Raw genomic sequence first — 23080 nt, 5'->3', positions numbered from 1 at the left:
AACAAATGAATAAAATAGAGGCTGGTTTGAAACTATTGCCATTAATTATGACATTCATTCCATTTGCTCATCACCCAGAAGATGCCCCTCGTTCGCACTTCAGCTGGATGGCACGTCAGCCTCATGGACGGATCTGCAGGGGATTTATTCGGCATGCAGAACACTTCCACGACTGACAGAAGGTTCTAAAGAGATTCAAGCAAAATGGACCCTCCTCACTGCTAACGTACCGGACTGTGTCCCGTTCCTCTTATCACTCTGTAATAAATCATAATCCCAGTCAGCACGCAGCTTTCCACACCGCATCAATATTTAACCTAGAGTCCTGTTCGCTTGTAATACCCTAATCAGAGTTAAGCCTCCATCACGTGGGGAACCAATCATGTGAACTCTGCATCAGGAAGACAAAAGACAGCGTGAAAGAAGGAAGGGACAGTTTAGTAGACTTAAACTCTGATAATAATGAGTAAGAAGATTAATAAAAGAAGTGATCACTGTCTCACAGCCATTCGGGCTGTACAGTATATTTCATACATATCCAGTAACAATTCAACCTTTAAGCTCAAACGTTGCAATGAAATGAAACACCAATGTTGGGTTTTCTAAAGAAGTGGTTCTCAAACTATTTACAGGCTTCTTCTCTTTTCATGTCTGGAGAAGAATTTTAGGTCCCACTTTATAGTAAATGTCCCTAAGTACTATGTAGTTACACGGTAACAATCCATGTAATTACAGTGTAACTACTAATGCAGTACACATTACAGATTAACTACATAGGTACAGGTTATGTAATTACACATGTGTATTAAGGTTAATTTTGACTTGTGTAATTACACATGTGTACCAGGGTGAGTGTACTTACACAAGTAATAGAGTAAGTGTACTTACACATGTGTAACAATGTGTGTACCAAGTGGTACCAGGTTCGAGGTACCAAGTGAATTTGGTATCTGTTTGTACCTTACAAGAACCTAAATAATACCCAAGAACCTTTTGGAACCTTGGTAATCCTGCCATTGAAACTAAGGGGAATGCTTGAAAGTTTGTGAACCCTGAAGAATTGTCTATATTTCTGCATAAATAGGAACTAAAACCTCATCTGAAGTTTTATGTCTGGAGGATTTTTTTTAAATATTCCCTAACTTATACCTAATAAAACTCTTGTGATGCAATAAATAAAACATGTAGGTAAATCAGGTGGTTTCTTTCCAGCACAGATGGAGAAAAAAGTACATAAAAAATCATTTGTAACTAAGCAGCTAATTTGAGTAAACTTCTAGGTTCTTGGTAACCAGGTGAATTTGGTATCTGTTTGTACCTCACAAGACCCCAAATAATACCCAAGAACCTGTTGGAACCGTTTGCTAATCCTGCCTATGAACACCTAAGGGGGTGTTTAAAAGTTTGTCAACCCTATATTTATTCATGAACAGGGCCTAAAACATCTTTCTATGTTGTAAGTCCTGGTGTGATTGGGCATTCTGTTTTATTGAAAAAAAAAATGTGCTCTTTATATCACATGTTTGAGGAATCATATCGTTGCACAAACAAAGGAGAACTCTAAAGACCTAAGAAAAAGAGTTGTTGATAATCATCAAGCTGGCAAAGGTTACAAAACCATCTCCAAAGAGTTTAAACTCATCAACCAATGAAGTAAATTCAATGGTCACAGAGGTCACAATGGAACCTAGAGTAACTTCTAAGCAACTGAAGGCCCCATGAGTCCCCACCAGGAGAACACTGAACAACAACATCTCATGAGTGCTAGCATAGACCTGGAGCTCTAAAATGTGTTAGTTAAGGGCTACCAAAAAGTTAGTTAGTTAGTTAAGGGCGACCAAAGTTATCCAAAATGACTATTATGTAAAATACTCTACTGTAACATTAAAAACTTCAGCTTTACTGATAGGGCAAGCAAAGTTCAATGAATCCCAAAGCCTGCTTTGCCTATTGCCTATTTAGAGCTATTTTTTTGTTTGCGAAAAAATAAATATTTCAAATGTCAGCTTAGTTTCCAGAGCAGCCCATTTCAAAAGCCATGAGTGGCACGGACCATGCTGTGATCCCTCATTTCACGAATGCTTTATTAGTGGATTTATATGCAATTTCTTTGCTATTTTCTGATAGGCGGCTAAGAATAAATGTATAAACATTTAAGCAGCAGTTGGTCTGAGATGTTCTCCAGAAAAGGTCATGATATTATACCCTCTTTAGCCAATTCGTACCCTGTCCAAAATGCTTACTTGTTCATTAAATTCTGCCTTGGCCGTGGAGGGACATATTGCCCCAGCTGCTAGTGTGATTATCTGTGGAGGCATCACTTAGGGAAGTGGAGTGGTCACTACTATTAGTGATATGAGGGACACTAGCAACAATGCCAGCTTCATGAGGACCATGGACCATAATATGATTCCTCATTTCACATTTCAAATGCTTTCAGTCCTGACGCTATCAATCTGAACTCTAAACTTAACAACAAAGACTCCAATTCCCAGCATGCACTCACACCAGACTACTAGACTGGCTTCATATGAAGCTATTCCATTCCCACTCCCCTAGTTTCTGATTGTTTGCACCTGTTCTTTCATGTGTATCTACCCCTCTGTTTTCTCTGACCTTTCTAGCTCTTCTATTAAGTGTTTCTTTTGTTTGTTTCATTGTTACTGGCCCTTTTTTGTTGTGTTTGTTAAAGTTTCAGACCCTTATTTATTTATTTTTTGACTACTCTTTTTTGCCTATCCTTTTACCTTTTGGATTCCCCGTGTATGACCAACCCTTTTTCCTGCTCACTCTGGTATGTTGTTAACTATCGCTACCATTTTGATACTGACCCTGCCTGTCCCTGACTACACATGTAAGTCTAACCTCTTTGATATTTTTGAAATTTTTGATTGCTGTCTGCGAGTGTCTCTCTATTGCGAGTGGTTTGGCCAGCGTAACAAATGCTTTATAAGTAGATTCATAGGCAAGTTCTTTATATTGTGCTTAATAATTATATTGTGGTATTTTATTGGTATATTAGTCTTTATGTCGGTCTGTGAAAACATTGTATTTTCTTCATGAAATGCGTATCTATTTTGTTGATTAGTCTCCCTGTTGCCTTGGATAATTTCAGGAGTACCTTATGTCTTGACAGGGTTATAATTGTTTTGAGTTTTGAGTGACTTTCACATTCATACTATTTGTCTACTACATTTCTACATACACTTATGGATTAATTACTTCCTGTCCAAAACTGGGTACTGCTTAAGTGTTAATTCCTTTGGTCTAAATAAGAAAAAACGAAATGAATGAATGAAGCACGAATGCTGAATGAAGCACCACCCACTGCCATGCCCCACCACAAGGCCGAGGTCATTTTACAAAGCTCTTTTCAATCAGGACTCGAGACTATGCATTGATGCCGATGTTGTCAAGCAGATTCGTCGCCGCAGGTTGTGATTAAGTAGAATCAATTTTTTTTCTTTTTTCTTTTTTTTTTTTTGATCAGGTAGGAGATTAAAGCCATTGAGAGTGAAGCCATGGCGTGCAGATTTATCTCTTTTTAATGATGCGCTACCTGTAATCTCCTATTCAGTGTGTCTTTTTCCAGACACCCGCTATCCGTCTCTCTCCCGCTGAGGCAAAGAATTAGAGACTCTTGCTGCCTGGGGAAATGGTGGGAAAGAGTGGTGCACCAAAGTAAGTCAGTCCCTGTAAGCTGCGTAGCGTGGGCATCCTGGCCTAGCGCAGGGTTAATCTGTAATTTTAATAGATGCGACATGCACCGGGAAGCTGGCGCCCGGCCGCAAGTTAATTGGCAGTAGCGGGGAAGCTTGTTTTGAGGAAGCCAGGAGGACGGCTACAGCATGGATTAGCACGTCTGCTCGTGTTCTTCTCCAGGCTAATGACGGCTGAGGCGGTTGAGGCGGTTGAGGTGATTGAGGCGGTTGAGGCAGTTGCTCATTGCTATAGTATGTACAGTTGTATTGTCTTATTCTACCATGCTAAGCCTCGTTTTTCCCTGCTAGCCATGAATAAAGCCTAATACGAGGCTGAAAACAGGCACAGCCAAGGCCGTAAGAAAGGGCGCTACCAAGAAATATGAATATATGAATTATATGACGGATAACAGTCCAGCTTTGATGACAAATTCTACCAGAATCCACAGTAACACTTTCTACGAACCAGGTATTTATCAGGGGTGTGCAGTAAGACCCTTTTAACCCTTCGGAGAAGGAGTGACAATAGGTGCATGTGAATCATTACGTAATATTTAATCAGGAAATATATATTATAGTTATTGTAAACTATAAACATATACTTTATCAATTATCACAAATAAAAAAACAGCAACTACTACAAAGCATTACTCTTCGTTTTTGAGTTGCTACGGGACTCTTAACTGCACGCCACTGGTATCTATAAAGCATTATAAAGGCATTCATAAAGCTTCATAATACTTGACAAAAGCCTTTCTAACTACACATAAATGTTTATAATCTCAAACATAAAACGTTATAACACCACAGTATAAAGCTTTATATCACAAAGCGATACAATGCATTATAATATATTTGCATTTGCTGTTCTTAACATTAACATATTGGCGAGACCTGTTTCATAAAGCTTAATATATGTTGAGTTCATTCACATAATGCTTTATGAAAATCCACAGCTTTATAAAACAGGTCTCACCAATAATGTTAATGTTAAGAATCAATGTCAAGCAAATGCAAATATAATATAATGCATTATATCGCTTTGTGATATAAAGCTTTATACGGTGGTGTTATAACGTTTTATGTTTAAGATTATAAACATTTATGTATAGTCATAAAGGCTTATGTCAAGTGTTATAAGCATTATGAATCTATATCTATACCTGATTCATAGAAAGTGCTACCGAATGCACTCTAATGAGATTTTTAGAAGAGAACAGCAAATGCAAATATATTATAAAGCATTATGAATGGTTTATGAAGCTTTATGAATGCATTTATAATGATTTATAGATACCTGATTCATAGAAAGTGCTGCCGAATCCACTATAATGAGGTTTTTAGATGTGGACACATTGCCAAGACCTGTTAGACTGGCACCCAGGAGTTTCTGACCGTGTCCTTGCACCGTGAATCATTTACAGCAAAGGTAACCTTGTAACACTGAAGCAAGGCTGCATTAGGCTGGAAGTGCAGGACTCTGATGGATGTTATTAGAAGCTCACTCCAACGCGCCGTACGTGACTAGGTGGCTCGGGCGTCAGCCGTGAATTAGCATATTTGAATAATGACTATGTACTTTAACTCTCCGGCTTGAGGGGAAATACCAGCAACAATAACGCAGCGCCGAATACGCTCCCATTCAAAGCTATTTTACAGCGATAGCGGCGAAGTTTCTGACAGGCAAGGAACAAAGCTACGTACACATGAATACTGTATATGTTCTGCACCTAGAAAGACGTGTAGGATTGCTATGCTATTCAGAAGGGAAGGGAAAAGTTACCAGGATGAGCAAGAAATTGAATCGAATTTAGAATGATATGGGCAATGTTCATTGAGTTCCACATACACTGAAAAACAATATTTACTGGCTCAACTTAATGTACAGAACTATAAAATGTTGGTTGTCTCAGGAAAACAGGACAAAAGCAGAAAGAGTGGTTGTAGCCCCCAAATTTAGCTTGGCCTATTGCCGAGTAGCATCACAGCGCGCTCCGAGGAAAACGCATTGACCTGGTTCCGATACATCAGCTCACAGATGTCTTGTGTTGAGTGACATCACCCTAGGAGTGATGAGGGGAAAAAGTGCCACCTATTCACTCAAAAAGAGCAAGGCCAATTGTGCTCTCTCAGGGCTCCAGCAGCTGATGACAAGTTGCATGACTAGGATTCGAACCAGCAATCTCCCGATCATAGTGGCAATGCATAGCCTGTTGGACCATTCGGCACCCTATTACAGGCATTTTAAAGGTGAAATCTGGTGTGAAATGGCCTTGGGGTGAAGTGAAGTTACAATGCTAGTGTTGGGGGCAAAGAAATCACGATTTTACACCATTAACCTATACCAACAGACTTATCCCCAACTGAAAATGTGTGGATGCTATTGAACGCTCGCTCTATTAAAACTCAACCTCATTGCAAAAAAGTGCAAGAACTGAGTGATTATTTGAGCTGCATGGGATTGATTATCATTGATCATTGGACACCATTAGGAACCTCTACAACTTAATGCTAGGCTGAGATGTAGAGGTAGAGTCTAGTATGATGCATTACACATGCAATACACATGTGTTACACACTACAAATACAATAAATATTGCCCATATCAGTCTTTTTTCTTTATGAATGAATGAATGAATGAAGTTCAATATATATAGCACCTTTCCAGAAACCCAAGGATGCTTTACAATTTACACATATTACACACATCCATTAATAATCATCACTCATCCACACACTGGTGAGAAGCGGCAGCCAATAGCACACAGCGTACTCTCAACCGGAATAAACCCCGTCCACACAGAGGACTGCATTAGGCAATACAGCATTTACCCAGGACAGAGTGTCAGAGTATTTTAGAGTATCAGTATTTCTGGGCAATTAAAGTATCCAATTTACCAGATTAATTTAGCATTTTTTATTTTTTTTTTATTTTATGAGTTGTCGTTCTTGTCATTAAATGTATATATAGTTTGCTCATATGCAAAATAGTCCCTTTTCCTTTCACCCACCCTCCCTCGCTCTACCTCTCCACATCTCTCTCTCTTTCTCTCGCTCTTCTCCATCCCAGCCTGTCTCCATGACAACAGGCTCGTTCTCAGGCGATGGGTATTCTTGTGCAGGCTGTGGGACTACAACCAGAAATAGGCCAAAGCTGACACCCTATAGAGGTTCTCAGTGTGATCTAGTGGCAAGCTGGGGCCCGCACACCCAGTCACAGCTCACCAGAACCACGGAGCAATACCTCCTGAACTGGGCCAGAGGATGCCTGATGGGCAATCCTGGTCCACAAACTGGTCGTAAATATTCAGTAGCACTTTATTGAAGGACACTGTTAAGAAGGCTACATGATATCTCCATCTCCAAGTGACGAGTTCATGAAGACCAATGGCACCCATGACATTTTTCCAAAAAATGAAGCATTTCTCCCAGAACTTTATTGCAGTTTATGTTTATGTCCTCAAGAAAAAAAAAAAGATATAATTGATATAATTTCACATTATTTGCAACTTCTCCAATCACTTCCTATAACCATCAACCATCAAGTTTCTTATACCTTTAGAGCTCAATTCTTTTGCAAACTGCTCCAGATATCTAATATTGCTTCTCTCAACAACAAGTTTAAGATTTCTTCAGACCAATTCGTAACTCTCCAATGCTTTGTTTCCATCCATCCCTGGCTGCTCTTTTTGAAGTATGTTTAGGGTCATTGTCATGCTGGAAGACCCATGATAACCTAGGATGCAAACCCAGCTATCTTCAGATTTAATCTTCAGATTTAATAATGCCTTGCACATAGTCAAGGAACTCAGTCCCAGAGGCAGAAAAACATCCCCAAAACATCTTTGAACCTCCACCATATTTGACTGTTGGTTTCATGAGTGTTCTTTTCTTTGTAGGCCTTATCTGTTTTTGTTAAACAGTAGAATGATATGCCTTGTCTGAAAAGTTCTATCTTGATCTCATCTGCTTGTCTCAAGACTTCCCAAAAGAATTTTGGCTTTTTAATGTACATTTTAACAAGCTAAGTCTAGCTTTTTAATGTAGTTTATAATATAAATTAAGTTTCTGGAAACAATACTTTATTTTCTGGAAGGATTTTAGGGGTACCAACACTTTTGACCAAGTATATATGAACACATATATAGGCATATTCTCATGGATCGAATATCACAATTTTTTATCCCAGTCCCTTTTTGCCCCTTATTAGCAGACATTTTTGGCCAGCCAGAAGAATTGAGGAGAGTTCTCAGAAGGTAAAAAAAAAAAAGACTTAAGGCTCTATTGTACACCCTGCACAAAGAGTGTCACGATGCTCTTTGCTACCTTACACCATGTCAGAAGTATATTTTCACTTCTTGCCTCCGTGCTGTTAAATAGCATCTGAGCTTGGTAATATATTTATACTGATGCACGTGGTGGTGTGGAAATTAGTGTGTTTAAATAAATATTTGGTGTATTGCTATCTTGGCGACAGAAAACACAGGTGCGCCACTGACCGATTTAAATACTTAACAACAATAAACATAATAAAGAATTCTTCCCGTAAGATATGCAAAGCACAGTGCTGTTAAGATATCAATGTGCCAAAGTCAGAGCTCACACTGATTGGTTTATTTCACATTATGTGAAAGACAGTTAGTGCATGCCTTTTTTTTTGCGTTTTGAGTCGTGCAATGCATGCTTTTTGCGCCCTCACGTATGGTCAGTACATACTAACATGCTCTAAAAATTAAGATGTGCAATGCACAATTAACTAGTGCAATATAGATCACAAAAATAGGGCCTGAAGCTTTGTAAACTGATGTCAAGCTGACATAGCAGCTAACTGAAGTGACATTTCTTATTTTGTAATGAAATTAGATTGCCATGACATTTTAGTTCACTATAATTTGTAGCTCTTTTTCTATATTTGCTGTGTCAGGGTGACACAACACTAATGCTGTGACACAGCTTGCTAAGATCTGGCAGTGGGTCACACTGAGCAAAAGTGAGAACACGACTTTTGAGGTAACTATGACTTAAAAATGAAACTTCTGTGCAAATATTACAGTGGAAAATGTTTATATTAATTTTCCTACATAGTAAATGAATACCGATGTCATCCAGACTATGAAGGAACACATAAGGAATCATGCAGTAACTTATTAGTAAGTGTTAAACAAACCAAAATACTCTGTGAAGTGTTTAGATGCTCTTAGCTCAGCTGCTAGTGTGCTGATTACATTGAATTTTCTCAAAAAAAAAAAAAAAGAAAAAAAGAGGAAACTTGTTGCCTTAAAAACGTTAAGTAATGGGTAATGAAAACCTAATTTAGCATAACTTAAAACATCAAGTTATTACAACTAAAGGGAAGGTGATTTAACATTTTTTTAAATTTTTGTCATACTTTAAGACCGGTTAAGTTGAATTTACTTAATTTTTTTAAGGCAGCCGGTTTGCTCAATTTTTTTTTAACTAATGGAGAACGAAAACTTGAGTTGGCATAAATGAAAACATCAAGTCATTACAACTAAAGAGGAACTTGATTTATTTCTAAGGTAGCCCTGGGGGAATCACTACACACTGATGGTGAGTGTTAGTCAGAAACTGTTGGACACGCCCAGTATGCAAATAGATTATGACAGAAGCCAATGGAAAAGAAGTTGTTAATGGCAACAGACTAAACTCAGTTATTATAATAAGTTGGTTCAACTCAAAGATCTCAGTTTGAATATTACAGCATATGTGCCCACAAATATTCAACTAACTCAAAATAGTTTTTAAAAATATACAATTTAATGTAAAACAGACTTAAATAATTTGAGTTTAAGAGTGTACAACAGAAGCAATTCTTGGACTTCCTTTCCAGGGCGGTCCTGATGAGGGCCAGTTTCATCGTGACATTTCATCATAACATTTGAAATAAAACATTTCAAATTGACTGACCTTCATTTCTTTCCCTTTTTCTTTTTTTTTCTTTTTTCTTTACTTAGTTGAGTAATTAACTCTTGGGGAGTTCAGCACAGCTGTTAACTGAAAGCCTGAATTGCAGGTGACTCTACCTCATGGAAAATGCCAGGATGTGCAAATCTGTCATCTAAGCAAGAGCTGCCTGCTTTGAAGAATCTAAAATATATATAAAAAAATCTATTTTTTGTTCAACCCTTTTGTGTTTAATAAATAATCTCACATGCTTTTATTAATTGTTTGCATGGCTTTACTATTAATCTACAATTTAGAAAGAAAAAAAAAACAGAATTAAAGGTGTTTTCAATATTATTTTTTAATTGGCTGTAAGAGTGCCAGTCATGCCTTTTTTTGTATGCACTCCTTTATTAGACCTCACACTGGGCTATCTATGGCAGCACAAAATCCCAGACGCACCTTTCTGAAGTGTTTGTAGAGAAATGCTCAAAGCTAGCAAATCCACCCAGCTGGCACAGTTCCATATGCTTATAATGTGCTATAACATAATAAAACAATGTGCCGGCTGTATTTTACACAGCCCAGCTCTAAACGAGACATAAGAAGTATAACATACAAAATGAAGGTGTATTTTTATCCATTGTTTCCAGGCCTTGGAGACCTAAGCCATTGTCATTATAGCAGCAAAGTTAAGGCTGAGCCAATGGGAGGAAACCGTGGTTATAAGTGAGGATGAATCATAGGTGGATAACCTTTTAACTTCCAGCTTGAAGCTTGAAGTTCTCGGGAAGCCACAAGCTGTTTTTTTTTCCCCAGAAATCATCTTTTTTACTTATAAAATCAGGCTAATAAGGCCAAGAAGGTGATAGCTGATGGGGGTCAAAGCCAAGTGCCAAGATATACAGTACAGGCCAAAAGTTTGGACACACCTTCTCTTTTTCAATGCGTTTTCTTTATTTTCATGACTGATATTTACATTGTAGATTCTCGCTGAAGGCATCAAAACTATGAATGAACAAATGTGGAGTTTTATGTACTTAACAAAACAAAAATGAGCTGTCCTCCACAGTCACCAGACCTGATCCCAATCCAGATGGTTTGGGGTGAGCTGGAGCACAGAGTGAAGAAGGCAAAGGGGCAACAAGTGCTAATAAACACCTCTGGGAACTCCTTCCTTCAAGACTGTTGGAAAACTTTTCATTTCAGGTGGCCACCTCTTGGAGCTCATTGAGAGAATGATGCCAAGAGTGTGCAAAGCAGTAATCAGAGCAAAGGGTGGCTATTTTGAAGAAACTAGAATATACATATATTTTTTAGTTATTTTACCTTTTTTGTTAAGTACATAAAACTCCACATATGTTAATGTGCTAATTTTAATCATTTATGTTCCAAACTGTGTGTGTTTTAAAATATTAGTCAATAGTATTTCTACTGCTTCCTCATTTTTATATAAGCTATTGTTCTTCAGAAACATTAGCTAGCACCACTAAAGAATTGTGTGAATCCAGGAGAGCTTAAACAAACACTGAACTAGGACTATGTTCGTGAACATTTTAATTGGGACCCCCTGTATTTGATGCTATCACATTCTCACTTCAACTTAAGAGCCCCAGAGTTCCTCAATGGTGTGGGCAATCCTGTAAAGCTTTGCTAAGAGCTTGAACCATGAAAGTACCTTGAGATTCTACAAATTTGGAAGGTTACCAGTTCAGATTACGATCAGAACCAAAGACGTTAGGTTAGGTTTATGCGAGTCTTCAGTGGGAAGCCGGGAATCTGAAAGCACTTGTGCGGCCTTGTGGCTTAATGGTGTGGGAAACGCTTTTTTGAAGCACTGCTCAATGACTCAATCTGAACTGTAATGGAGGACTGGCCTGGAGGCACATTCTGACTCCAGTAATTACGCTCTAAAGATGGGAACTGTAACCACTTTTCCACCAGTGTTGGCTGGAGGGGAAGGACTCGAGTGAAAATCTAAACAAGAGCCTGGAATAAAATAAAACAAATGAATAAATGTATTAAACATCCTTGGCCATGGTTTGTCGAGGTCTTGGAAGAGGGAAAGAAAGTGATTTAAACCCAGGTGAGCAGTCAAGATGAAGCTGCAAGGTGCATGATGGATGGCTTGCCTAGATAGATAGCATACATCACTAAAATATGGTGTATAATAGTGTGAGCTTCACCAGGAAACTGGAAACTTCAAAAGTACTATAAGGTTCTGAGGCTTATTGGTACGAGCCATATCTGCTATAAGTCAGAAGTCAGAAGAAGGTTGTCAGTTCAAGTCAACTTCAAGACAAAAGACTTTATGTCAGTTTTTTTTTTTTTGTGAATCTTCAGTGGGAAGCTGGAAATCTGAAAGCACTTGTGAGGCTCCATGGATTAATGGTGTGAGAAATGCCTTTAAAGCACTGTGCCGCTGCCTGCAAATTCAGAGGACTGTCAGTTCAAATCATGAGAAGGACAAAAGACTATAGGTCACATTTCTCCAGTCTTCAGTAGAAAGCTGGGAACTTGAAAGTGCTGCGAGGTCTTTGGCTTAATGGCGTGGACCAGGCTTTTGAAGTCAGGAGGTTCTTAGTTTAAATTTGATTAAAACAAAAGTTAAAATATGATTTGGAGTTTGGCCATGTTTCTTAACAGCCAATGGGAGCCAAAGACAAGATGAGGTGACAGGAAAATATTCCATATTATTTCCATTGTCTTTGGGGTGGTTTTGCAGCATATCAGTGCACAAAAAAATTGAATATCATTGAAAAAGTTACTTATTTCCATGACAAACATCATTGACCATCAGTAAATTTAGCATTTCACTTGAAAATCAAGGGAGAAGAGTCTGGAGGAAGAGTGGAGAGTCACACAGTCCAAACTGCTTGAGGTCTAGTGTGAAGTTTCCACCAATCAGTGATGGTTTGGAGAGACATGTCATCTGCTGGTGTTGATCCACTGTGTTTTATTAAGTCCAAAGTCAGTCCAACTTCACTTTATGGAGATGCGGATTTCATTTTCCAGCAGGACTTGGCACACTGCCCCTACTGCCAAAAGTACCAATTGGTCTTACAATATATATATAATACTCTCATTTTCTAAGACACTGAATTTTGGGTTTTCATTGGCTGTAAGCCATAATCATCAGCGTCTAAACATTTAACTGGTACTGTATGTCCGCAATTGAAAGATGAATCAAGGCATCTATCATGGTTTAAATCTTCATGCTGATAAAACATCTCACTCACACTCTTCCAGATTCCACCTCCCGCTCCGACCCTTCCGCTTCCTGCAGGTGCTGGTAGGCGGGTCCAGAGTCTCTTGAGCCTCCGATTGGATTGAGTCGTCCTCTGGGAATGGGCGGGGTTCTGCGAGCTGCTAGGCGGAGAGTGGATCGATTGTTTCTTTGTTCGCCGCTGTGTGAAAGAGGTTCATAATAATAATAATAATGACATACAGTCGAGATTTACCTCATACCTGCATTTTTACAAATAGAAATTACATCATTTGATATACTAAAAAAGTATGTATATATTGAAGTTTTGAAATGCAGGCTAGAAAAAGTAAGTTAACACTTTAGTTCAAAATGAATTAATAGAAAACTAATGACGTTAAGTCTATATACTGCCTTTCAAGAAAGCCAAGGGATCTTTTAAAACAACACTCAACACAATCATTGACACTCAACACCAGTGACTTCTGCAAAACCAAATTACTCCAAAGTTCTACACAATATCACTTGATAATAATGTGATTAATAATATAGAAAGTCTTTTTGAAGAAAAAATGGTGTCATTTGATAACAGTTTGATTGTATGGTTTTATTGGACTCCAAAAACCTGGCTTATGCAAAACGAACACTAGAATGGTTTCCCATTACTCCAAATTGCTACATTAATATAACAAAAAAAAAAAAAAAAACAGAAAACATTAAATACATAAAATTAGATCTTTTTTGTTTAGATTTTTATGTTTTATAGGATTCCAAACTTTAACCCATTAATTTGCAGTTTTATTAATTCAAATTCCTTAAAAAAATATTTAAGATGTCAGTGGTGTTATTTGATATGCCTTTGATTTTTTTATTTTATAGAAGTCTAAATTCATGTTTGTATACAGCCTTTTTTGGGGGCTTTTTTATTTAAAATTTTTGCCATTTAGTTACTCCACATTCTCAAGATGTCAATGGTTCCATTTGATAACATTTAGATTTTTTTTCTTAGTTAAGATGGCAAGCTACATGACCAGGATTCGAACCAGCGATCTCCCGATCATAGTGGCAGTCCTTTAGACTACTGGACCACTCGCCACCCCACGAAAAAATAAAATTAAATAACGTTAAATTATGTTTATTAAGCTGTACAACTTGTTTCTTTTGCATATTCAGTCTTAGCAGGAGAAGCGTGAACCTCTTTTAGAGGCTGTACGTGTGACTTTAGTACATAAAGACATGTGACGTGGTCAGAAGAAGAACTCCCACAAAAAGGTCGTTTCAGCAAACTGGTACCAATAAACACCATATTTTATCCATATTCTTTTCCACTCAGAAATCTGAAAGAAAAAAGTTTAGAAACAAAACAAAAAAAGCAGAAGTTCTCATTGTTGCGGAGGAATTTCTAAGTTTTAGTTTATCGGTATTTAGAGGATGTCTTGCATGCACAGCCCTCATCAGGTCATGCAGTCGCATCTCAAAAGGTCTAAGATCAGGACCTTGACCCGGCCATTCCAAAACATGAATCTTCCTCTTGATAAACCCTTCGTTATTTGGTTTACCTTTGTGCTTTGGGTCATTATCCTGTTGCATAACCCAATATCTCTTGAGCCTGAGGTCATGGCTTGTTGCCCTTACCTAGACTCTGTTGTTTTACTTGAAGTTTTTGAATCATTCTAAAATAAGGCATGTATATAGCATTAATGAGAGTTTTTTTTTTTTTTTAAATTATGATTAAGTCACATATTATAATTTTGTATGCTCTGAATTTTTCAGATTTTTCTTGTATTGTCTATTGTGTTTCTAGATAAATCTGGTGCAACACATCTTTTGTTACTAAGATTAATGCCATTTTTGCATGATCCCTGACAAAATAAACACTTTTATTTAATACCTGAAATCACGCACCCAAATCTTGAGGTTTTCTACTAATGCATTACATTAACAAGTTTCATATTTTAATGATGTAATCTTACTGAAACACCTTAAAAAAAAAAAAAAAAAAAACATAAATACATTGCAATTAATTAAAACTGTCATACATTTATGTTTAATTGGTGCTTTTTTTAAACCTCAACTGGAATAGGAAGTGAACAGGGAGCTTCCCCAGGTGTCCATATGGAGTGTGCAAAGTCCTGTTATTATCAGATTACTAAAGAAAAAAAGGTTAGGCATTATCAATAATTAAGACATGTTACGGGGTTAAACAATAAACACAATTTTCGTAAAGTGTATTAATTTATCTTTACATCCATTGTTTCAGATGCATTATATTCTTGATGCTCCCTCCACCGTGCTTCACAGTTGTGATGAGTTTCTGATAAACATACTGTATGTTCCATTTTGTCTCACCTGTCCAAATGAATATATTCTCAAAAGCATTGTGGAGCGTCTAACTTTCATGCAATCTTCTATGAACAGGACATTTTTCTGTTTTTATTTTTTAATCTTTGACACATGATTTAACAGATTTAGTGGATATTTTGTAGAGATATCTGTAGATCTTTTGCAGTTTTTTTTTTTCCACACCTCTTTTGCGATTACCATTTAATTCTCCATTTAAAAACAATACAAGCGCATTTGTGTTATTAATTTAAGATAGATTGTGACAGTTTTGTTCATTTCAGATATTTAAATAATAACTAACACACAAGTTCAGGTAGGTCCAAGTGGTTCACTTACTTTTCAATGGCAAACTGTATAAAATGTGCCTTAAACAGATGCAGCCCACATCCATCTCATTTTATCATTTTATGATCTAAAAGAAATTGATCTTTTTTCAAGCAGATATTTTGATTTCTGCACAGTTCTGTTCAGTTCAGTCCCCCCGAATCTATTCAGTTAAATGGGAGAAAAATGGCGCAGCGTCTAGCGGCGCTAAAAACGCCTCCCCGCACCCCGACTACATTTAAAACCCCCTCTTTCAAAAATAGCGAAGCACTGAACCCTTCAGTTCTCTGACAAACGATGTGCTGTATGCAGAGTCACCATCTGCTGCGTTTGACCAACATTATAATGCCTCATTGCTGCTCTATCCACACATAAGGGCTGTATTCTCCACTCAATTACACCAGTTTCTCTCTCTCTCTCTCTCTCTCTCTCTCTCTCGTTCCGCCGGCAGGTGTGTTTTATGAAAACGTGGCTGGTAATATTGACACACACTCCAGTCAGTAAAGGGCTGGAGAGGCACTCGTGTGAAGAGGGCTTGCGTCCCTCCAGCCTGGCTGTCCTCGTTCTCACTGATCCCATTCCTAAACACGCCACTGAGCTGCGACAAAAACGACATCAAATTAGATCAATTCTGTAATTAAAACAGTCGAGACTCAGGAACCCTGTTTTAGCGTTCTTTAAGCTCCATGCAGCTTTATTTAGGGCCTGCCAGTGTGTCTTTGCTATCGTAACAACGAGAAAAGTATGCCTTGCATGGCTTTGAAGGTTCGTGGTTCAGAATGCATGTACCAAGGTTATAGTAGTAGCATTATAGCATTTTTCACTATAGATTAAATTTATGTTGTTTTCATTTTTTTTCTCCGATTCAGTTAATTTATTTATAAGCATTGTTTGTGATGTGTGATGTAATGTATGTCCTAACTGATATTTCAAGCAGCAATATTAAATTTTTGTGCACAGTTGGTTGTTTAACAGTAACTGAGTATATATATATATATATATATATATATATATATATATATATATATATATATATATATATATATATATATATTATTATATTATTATTTTTTTTTTTCTTTTGTTGAGTTTTACTACATAATATCTTTTTGTATCCTGCACCTCACAAATAACCCAACATATGAAAAAACTAAAACTAATACTAGAATTAATAAAAATGAACTAAAACTAAGCACTAATACAAAAATAAAACTAATAAAAACTAGCAAACCCATTCTTAAAACTAATTAAAACTAACTGAATTACATCACACATCACAAACAGCGCCTATAAAACAAAGGGTTTTCTGTTATTTCAGTTTGTTTTAGTTAGTTTTATAAACTCTCAGTTCAGTTCCAGTCAGTTACCTTTTTTTTTTTCTTTTAAGTACCGCTTCTATTAGTTTCAGGTAACAAAATATTTTTTTCCCTTTCAGTTTTTGTTATTTTGTTCGTTTTCATTAACGATAATAACCAATCAGCGTGTCACTTGCCATTACCTTTAAGAGCCAGGTGCGCTCTGACTTTGGCAGATTGCTATTTCATGGACGCAGCTCCTTGGACTTGGACGTGTTCAAAGATTCTCAGAAGGAGGACTCTCAGGAAACAGACCTGCTGATTCACACTTTTCCATTCTGTGTATTGTTGATGTAAAAGTTTGCATAGCTGCCAACTAATATAGACTAAGACAGAGTTTGTTGCACCATTTTAAAAGTCAAATTTAATGCTTTTTAAGACATTTTTAAGACGTCAATAAATATCCATATAAGATATATGGATCCAAAAATGTAGTCATAATTTCTTAAGTTCTCTCCCTGATAACATGAGCTAACTTTTTGCTGACGTTAGTATGCTAGCTAATTTGCCGCTAAGGTTAGCTAACTTTCTAACATTAGCTAGCTTGCTTAAGCTAGTTAACAACAATGTTCATTTTACTCAAATATATTTCTATAAATAGCAAAATGCAGAGAAAATGATTCAGAAAAGTGAATACACTATAAAAATTGAAGAACAGTGTGCCTCCAAGACCATGCAGGGCTGAGAAACAATGGTATAATGTTGGGTAATGTAGTGGATAACAGCACCATAATAGAAAAAAGTCTAGAAACACATTACATGTGCTTTTATTGGGTAAGCCCGAGGGTGTAGCACATATAACCGAATAAGGTCACTCACACAACGTTGAGATTACGTGAGTTATTGGAGTAGCGATGATGAGTTTTTCACCCTCCAATGAAATGGCTGCATTCGGGCTGAGTTTTTTTTTTTCCTCTCCAGCAGCGCCGTAATTCTCTCCATATCTAAATCCTTCCTTAAGCCGAGACAAGTGCAATCACTCAGACTCTGATGATCCTTTTGAAGACATAAGTTAGGGGTGAGGGAGGGGTGGTGGAAAGCGGCCTCTGCGAACGAATTACGGACGGTCACAGATTGCGAGAGCGCGCCACGCCGCAAACAACGGCCGAAGCGAGGCGAAGCTGTTGGTGCTTGAGCTTTAAAATGAATAGTGTGAGAGAGGGGATTATACGAGCTGGACGCAAATGGCTTTTTGGCCGCGGGCCCTGTTCAATACACACTTACAAATACAATTCCACTGATTTCTGATTGTTGAGATGCAAACAACGCTGCCACCGAGAGCAGAGCGAGCTCGAACTCAGAAGCTCAAACTTTTAGAACAATTCACAAACTCATTTGGCTTTTACAAGCCAACTTTTTTTTTTTTTACAGAGAATTACAGAATCAGTGATAGGAACCAGTGCAAAGAGTTTTAATGCATCTGCAATCAGTTTCCGGGTGCATGAGACTTAAATTAAAAGCTTGATTGAAGTATTGAAAGTTTTCCTCTTTTTCTTTTCTTTTTTTCTTTTCTTCCACTTCTTATTCATATTCTTCCCACTTTTGTCCAGTTAACTCTAAGACTGTAATTCTTGAGAAATTGCCTTAACGATGGGAAAAGTATGCTTTGCATGGCTTGAAAGTATGTAATGTACTCAAAAGTAATGTACTAATTCATAAACCCATAAACATGCCAATACCTCTAAGAGCCAGGTGTGCTCTGATTTTGGCGGATTGCTATTTCAGGGGTGCAGCTACCTGGACATGGAGTCAACTGACATGCACTATGGGTCAGCTCCAGTTTTTTTTTATTTTTTTTTTTATGTTTTTTAAGACCAGTCATCTTTTAGGCCAAATTATTGTCACCCCATATTTGAGCTAAAAGCTTGTGGACTTTGCTTTGCATTGCACTACAACATTTAGACACAAGTAATCGTATAAAGCATATCAAGCCTTACTAGCAGCCAACACCTAGTAACACCAGAGTAACACCTTACCTTAGCAACCCTCTCACAACTTCCTAGCAAATACCTAGCAATGGCTTAAAAAACACACACACACCTATACCATAACATCACCTTAGCAACCTCATAGGAACACCCTAGAAACCAACTCCTATACTATATTAACACCCTTGTAATCAGCTATCAGCAACACCTTAGCAACCATCTAGATTCACTTTCCTGAAGCCCTTTTGAAGGAAAGTAGGGGTTATGAACGGCCTTTAGCAGGCCGTTCATAACGCATGTATATGAAAAAAAAAAAAAAATCAGATCAAATCATTATTTTCAATAAATCATGTTAATGTTACTGCTTCTCTGCATCATGACACTTCCTGTACCATCTAGTGGTCAAATGCCAACATTACACTCAATTAAAATATTAAAATAAACTAAATAAAATTATATGTCCCCATTTGAGGACGTATTGAGGACATTTTGTACAAAGACAAAGTTATTTTGTTTTATGAATAAATGATTATTTTTTGACAAAGTGTATTAATGGTTACTAATTAGGTTGTAAATGCCTTAAAAATCATTAATAATCAGCTATAACACATACGTAGAAAGGGCAACAAAGACCTGTTCTTTGCCAGATCTTGTTAGATACTCAACTTACTTTTTCTTCTCCATCTAACTCAACTTGCTTCTCCATCTCCGTATTCTCCATCAGTCAACATCGGTTTAACCATTTAGCTCCCAAGTTTAATCATTCCACCACTAACTCTTTTAGTCATTTATAAACAACAGGTCTTTGTTACCCTTTCTATGTATGTGTTATAATTGATTATTAATTTTTAAGGCATTTACAACCTAATTAAAAATTATTTATAAACTCTTTATAAAGGTAGTCTTATTTTGAAGTGGTACCCATTATTTGAAATGAATCCTGTTCATCATTCCCAAAAAACACACTTAAATGAACATAAATCTGAGTAGGTATAATTACACCCAGAGGATTAACACACACTGTAGCTGTAGCTGAGTTCTAAACCTCTGCAGGTGGTATTTTTCTTACCTAATTGGAAAGTAAAAGTGAGAAAATTTACATTTCAAGACAAGCCCCCGCCCCCCAGACAATATACGTAATATTATATAACACCTGCACTGACAAAACACCTCCATTACACCATATAATGAGTGTAGACATGCACACACGCACACACACACACACACACACACATACACACTCAAACACACACACCTTATTCTGAAGCACCTGCATGAAAATTTCTTGGCATCTCATTACAATAGTTATTTATTTATTTATTTATTTATTTCTGCTTCTTAATTTAACTTACTGTTAATGAGGTGTGATAGAGCACTCCATTGTTGCATTTATCATATATTTAATTAGGAGCTGTAATCAATTACACTTGGCTACTCTAAAATCTTTATATAGTTTTTTTTAGCCATTCAAAGGTGGACCTGCTGGTGTGTTTTGCTGGTGGAACCATTGTCCTGCTGCAGAACCCAAGTACACCTGAGCTTAAGAATATCACAAACTGATATCTGTACATTCTCCATCATAATTTTATGGAAGAGAACAGAATTCATGCTTCCATCAATTACAGCTTACCGTTGTCAAGGTCCTATAGCAGCAAAGCAGCCGCAGACCATCATACTACCACCACCATGTTTGACTTGTGAGATGGGCCTTTGTGCTCTTTCTGGTCAGCAGTGGTTTTTACATTGGAACTCTCCCATAGATACCTTTTATGCCCGGTGTCTGCTGTTCTTTAGATACTGTTTCGGCTTCTTTTGTGACCTCCTGGATGAGTTGCCCATGCCCTTTCTGTGTAATTTTTCTTTGTGCACTAGTCACTCCTGGGAAAATTCACCACTGTTCCATGTTCTCTGCATTTGTGAATAATTGCTCACTCTATCAAAGCCTTAGAAATGGGTCTGTTTGATAATTTGCAGTATGTTTTTTTTTTTAACCCTTCTGTTAAAACGTTAATTTGTCAGGAGCAGCAGGAATAGTGTTCCTGGGTCAGTTTGAGCCGGTGCATGTATAATTATTCCAAAAATGCCAAAGAAATCCTAAAAGAAATCCTAACAAGCAGTGTGAATATTTCATTACTAACTCCATTACTAATCAATATTTAGAGCAATGGTATTCCTTACCACTAACAGGTACAGTAATGCTTCAAATAGAATAATTCAATCCTTTTTCATAAAAAAAAATACATGTTCTATTTTTTTTTTTCGTTTCCCTACTTTTCTCATTACTTTTGAAAGATCAACATATAAAACACACTTGTTTTACATACCATTAAAACATAACATTGCAATTTAGTTTTAGTTTTAGTTTTTGCAGGGGGTGGTTTCTAATATGTGAGATGAACCGTTTTCATATTATATGTTGATTATACTAATTAAGATAAGCAGAAGTTAGTTTTAATTAGTTTTAAGAATGGGTTTGCTAGTTTGCTAGAAAAAAATACTTTTAACTATTCAATACTTTTTTTCTAGATCATCAAACTTTAAAACATAACATACCATACCAAAAGCAAAAACAAAATAAATATGTATAAAAATGCTATTTTTTTAGGCACTGTAGTTTCTTTCATAAACTCTGAACCTTACTTTTTCTGAAAAGGAAATCTCTCTATTTGTTTCTTCTCTATATTTTAATGAGAGTTGTCATCTGTGAAATTGGCTCATACTAGAAAATATATCACAGTTTGGATGTCAATTCTGTTGGTTACTTTAGATGCATTTAGGACACATTATGAATCATCATCAACCCGTCAACGTGTGCGCATAGGAAACTGGTGAGAAAAAAATGAACAAAACGGACAAAATCCAGCAGATACTTCACTCCTCATAATCGCTGCTGTTCTCATATGATTTGTGCTGGTGGTGTATTTATATAGGAGAGGTTTAGGGAAAGACGGCGTGTGTGTTTAGTCGTGTAAAATGTCGATTCTGCTCAGATCAGTTTTTATCGCAGGCTTTGAGGTTTCACTTGTTGGAGCTGCAGCGTTCCAGAGCTCTCTGATCAGCTCGGTGAGTCGAATCGGAGCTGAAGGGAAGAAATGACAGGGGGGGGAAATACACAATAATATCAGTATCACAGCCCTGAGGCGTGAAATCCATACTGGACGCCATTTTCCAAACACGAACTGAAGATTCAGACAGCTCAACCTTTTCCATTCCAACCCGATCAGACCTGCCGTTCTGACTCTGTTGGCCGCTGTCGCCGGCGATCCTTTAGATTTAGTTTTTTTGCTTTGTTTAAGGATGAATAGTTCTTGTGACAGTATACAGTGAAGTACCAAAGCCTGGCCAACCTTGGTCAAAACTTCAATTTTTACTACTGTGACAACTGTAGATAAGTGTGGATTAGTGTGAAGAAATGCAGCCAGAGCCCTGAGAGAGCACAATTGGCTTTGATCTCTCTGGGTGGGTACAGTAGATGACGCTCTTCTTTCCCCTCATCACTCCTAGGGTGATGTGGATCAGCACAAGGCTGCGTCTGTGAGCTGATGTATCAGAACCGTGTCATTGCGCTTTCCTCTAAGCATTTGCGCTGTGATGCTACTCGGCAATGATATAAGCATCAGCAGCAGTTGGAATAGAGGCGGAGTCTGACTTCATATGTATCGGAGGAGGCATGTGTGCTAGTCTTCACTTTCCTTGTGTTGAGGCATCACTTCTGTAGTGATGGGGGATATACAGCTGAGTAGCAGCCGAATGGGTGGGACAGCTGGCCAGTTAAATTGAGGAGAAAATGGGAGATTTTTTTTTTTTTTAGTTTAACATCCTGTAGTGTCAATTCAATTTTATATTCATTTATTTGTTGCACAAATATGACTATTAGAAGAAAGACCACAAAGAGCTGTTATAATACATTATAAATAAAAATATATATAAAATATATGGTACCACTTTAAAGTAAGACTACCTTTATAAAGGGTTTATAAATGGTTTACAATTAGTTTATTAATGGTTACTAATTAGGTTGTAAATGCCTTAAAAATCATTAATAATCAGTTATAACATATACGTAGAAAGGGCAACAATATAGATGGCTGTGGGTTCACTATTTGGCAAACAACAGGTCATTGTTGCCCTCTTTACGTATGTGTTATAACTGATTATTAATGATTTTTAAGGCATTTACAACCTAATTAATAAACTTAATAAACTAACTGTAAACCATTTATAAACCCTTTATAGAGGTAGTCTTATTTTAAAGTGGTACCAAATATATAATATATATTTATAGTATTATACAGGGTGTGTTTATATGTTGGAAGTTTT

At 37.1% G+C, this 23080-nt stretch overlaps 1 protein-coding gene across 1 annotated transcript in view; it reads right to left on the bottom strand.

The window, feature by feature from the left end:
• Nucleotides 1-23080, bottom strand: part of LOC103042844 (pro-neuregulin-3, membrane-bound isoform) — a 606216-nt gene that overhangs the window by 2124 nt on the left and 581012 nt on the right. Inside the window, exon 9 of the mRNA XM_049481456.1 lies at nt 12845-13025. Coding sequence (XP_049337413.1) covers nt 12845-13025 — 181 coding nt within the window. The remainder of the gene's footprint in view (nt 1-12844; nt 13026-23080) is intronic.

The sequence above is a fragment of the Astyanax mexicanus genome, chromosome 7, assembly GCF_023375975.1.
Source record: "Astyanax mexicanus isolate ESR-SI-001 chromosome 7, AstMex3_surface, whole genome shotgun sequence".
Taxonomy (NCBI): Eukaryota; Metazoa; Chordata; class Actinopteri; order Characiformes; family Acestrorhamphidae; genus Astyanax; species Astyanax mexicanus.
This window is presented reverse-complemented; position numbering and strand designations above follow the sequence as displayed.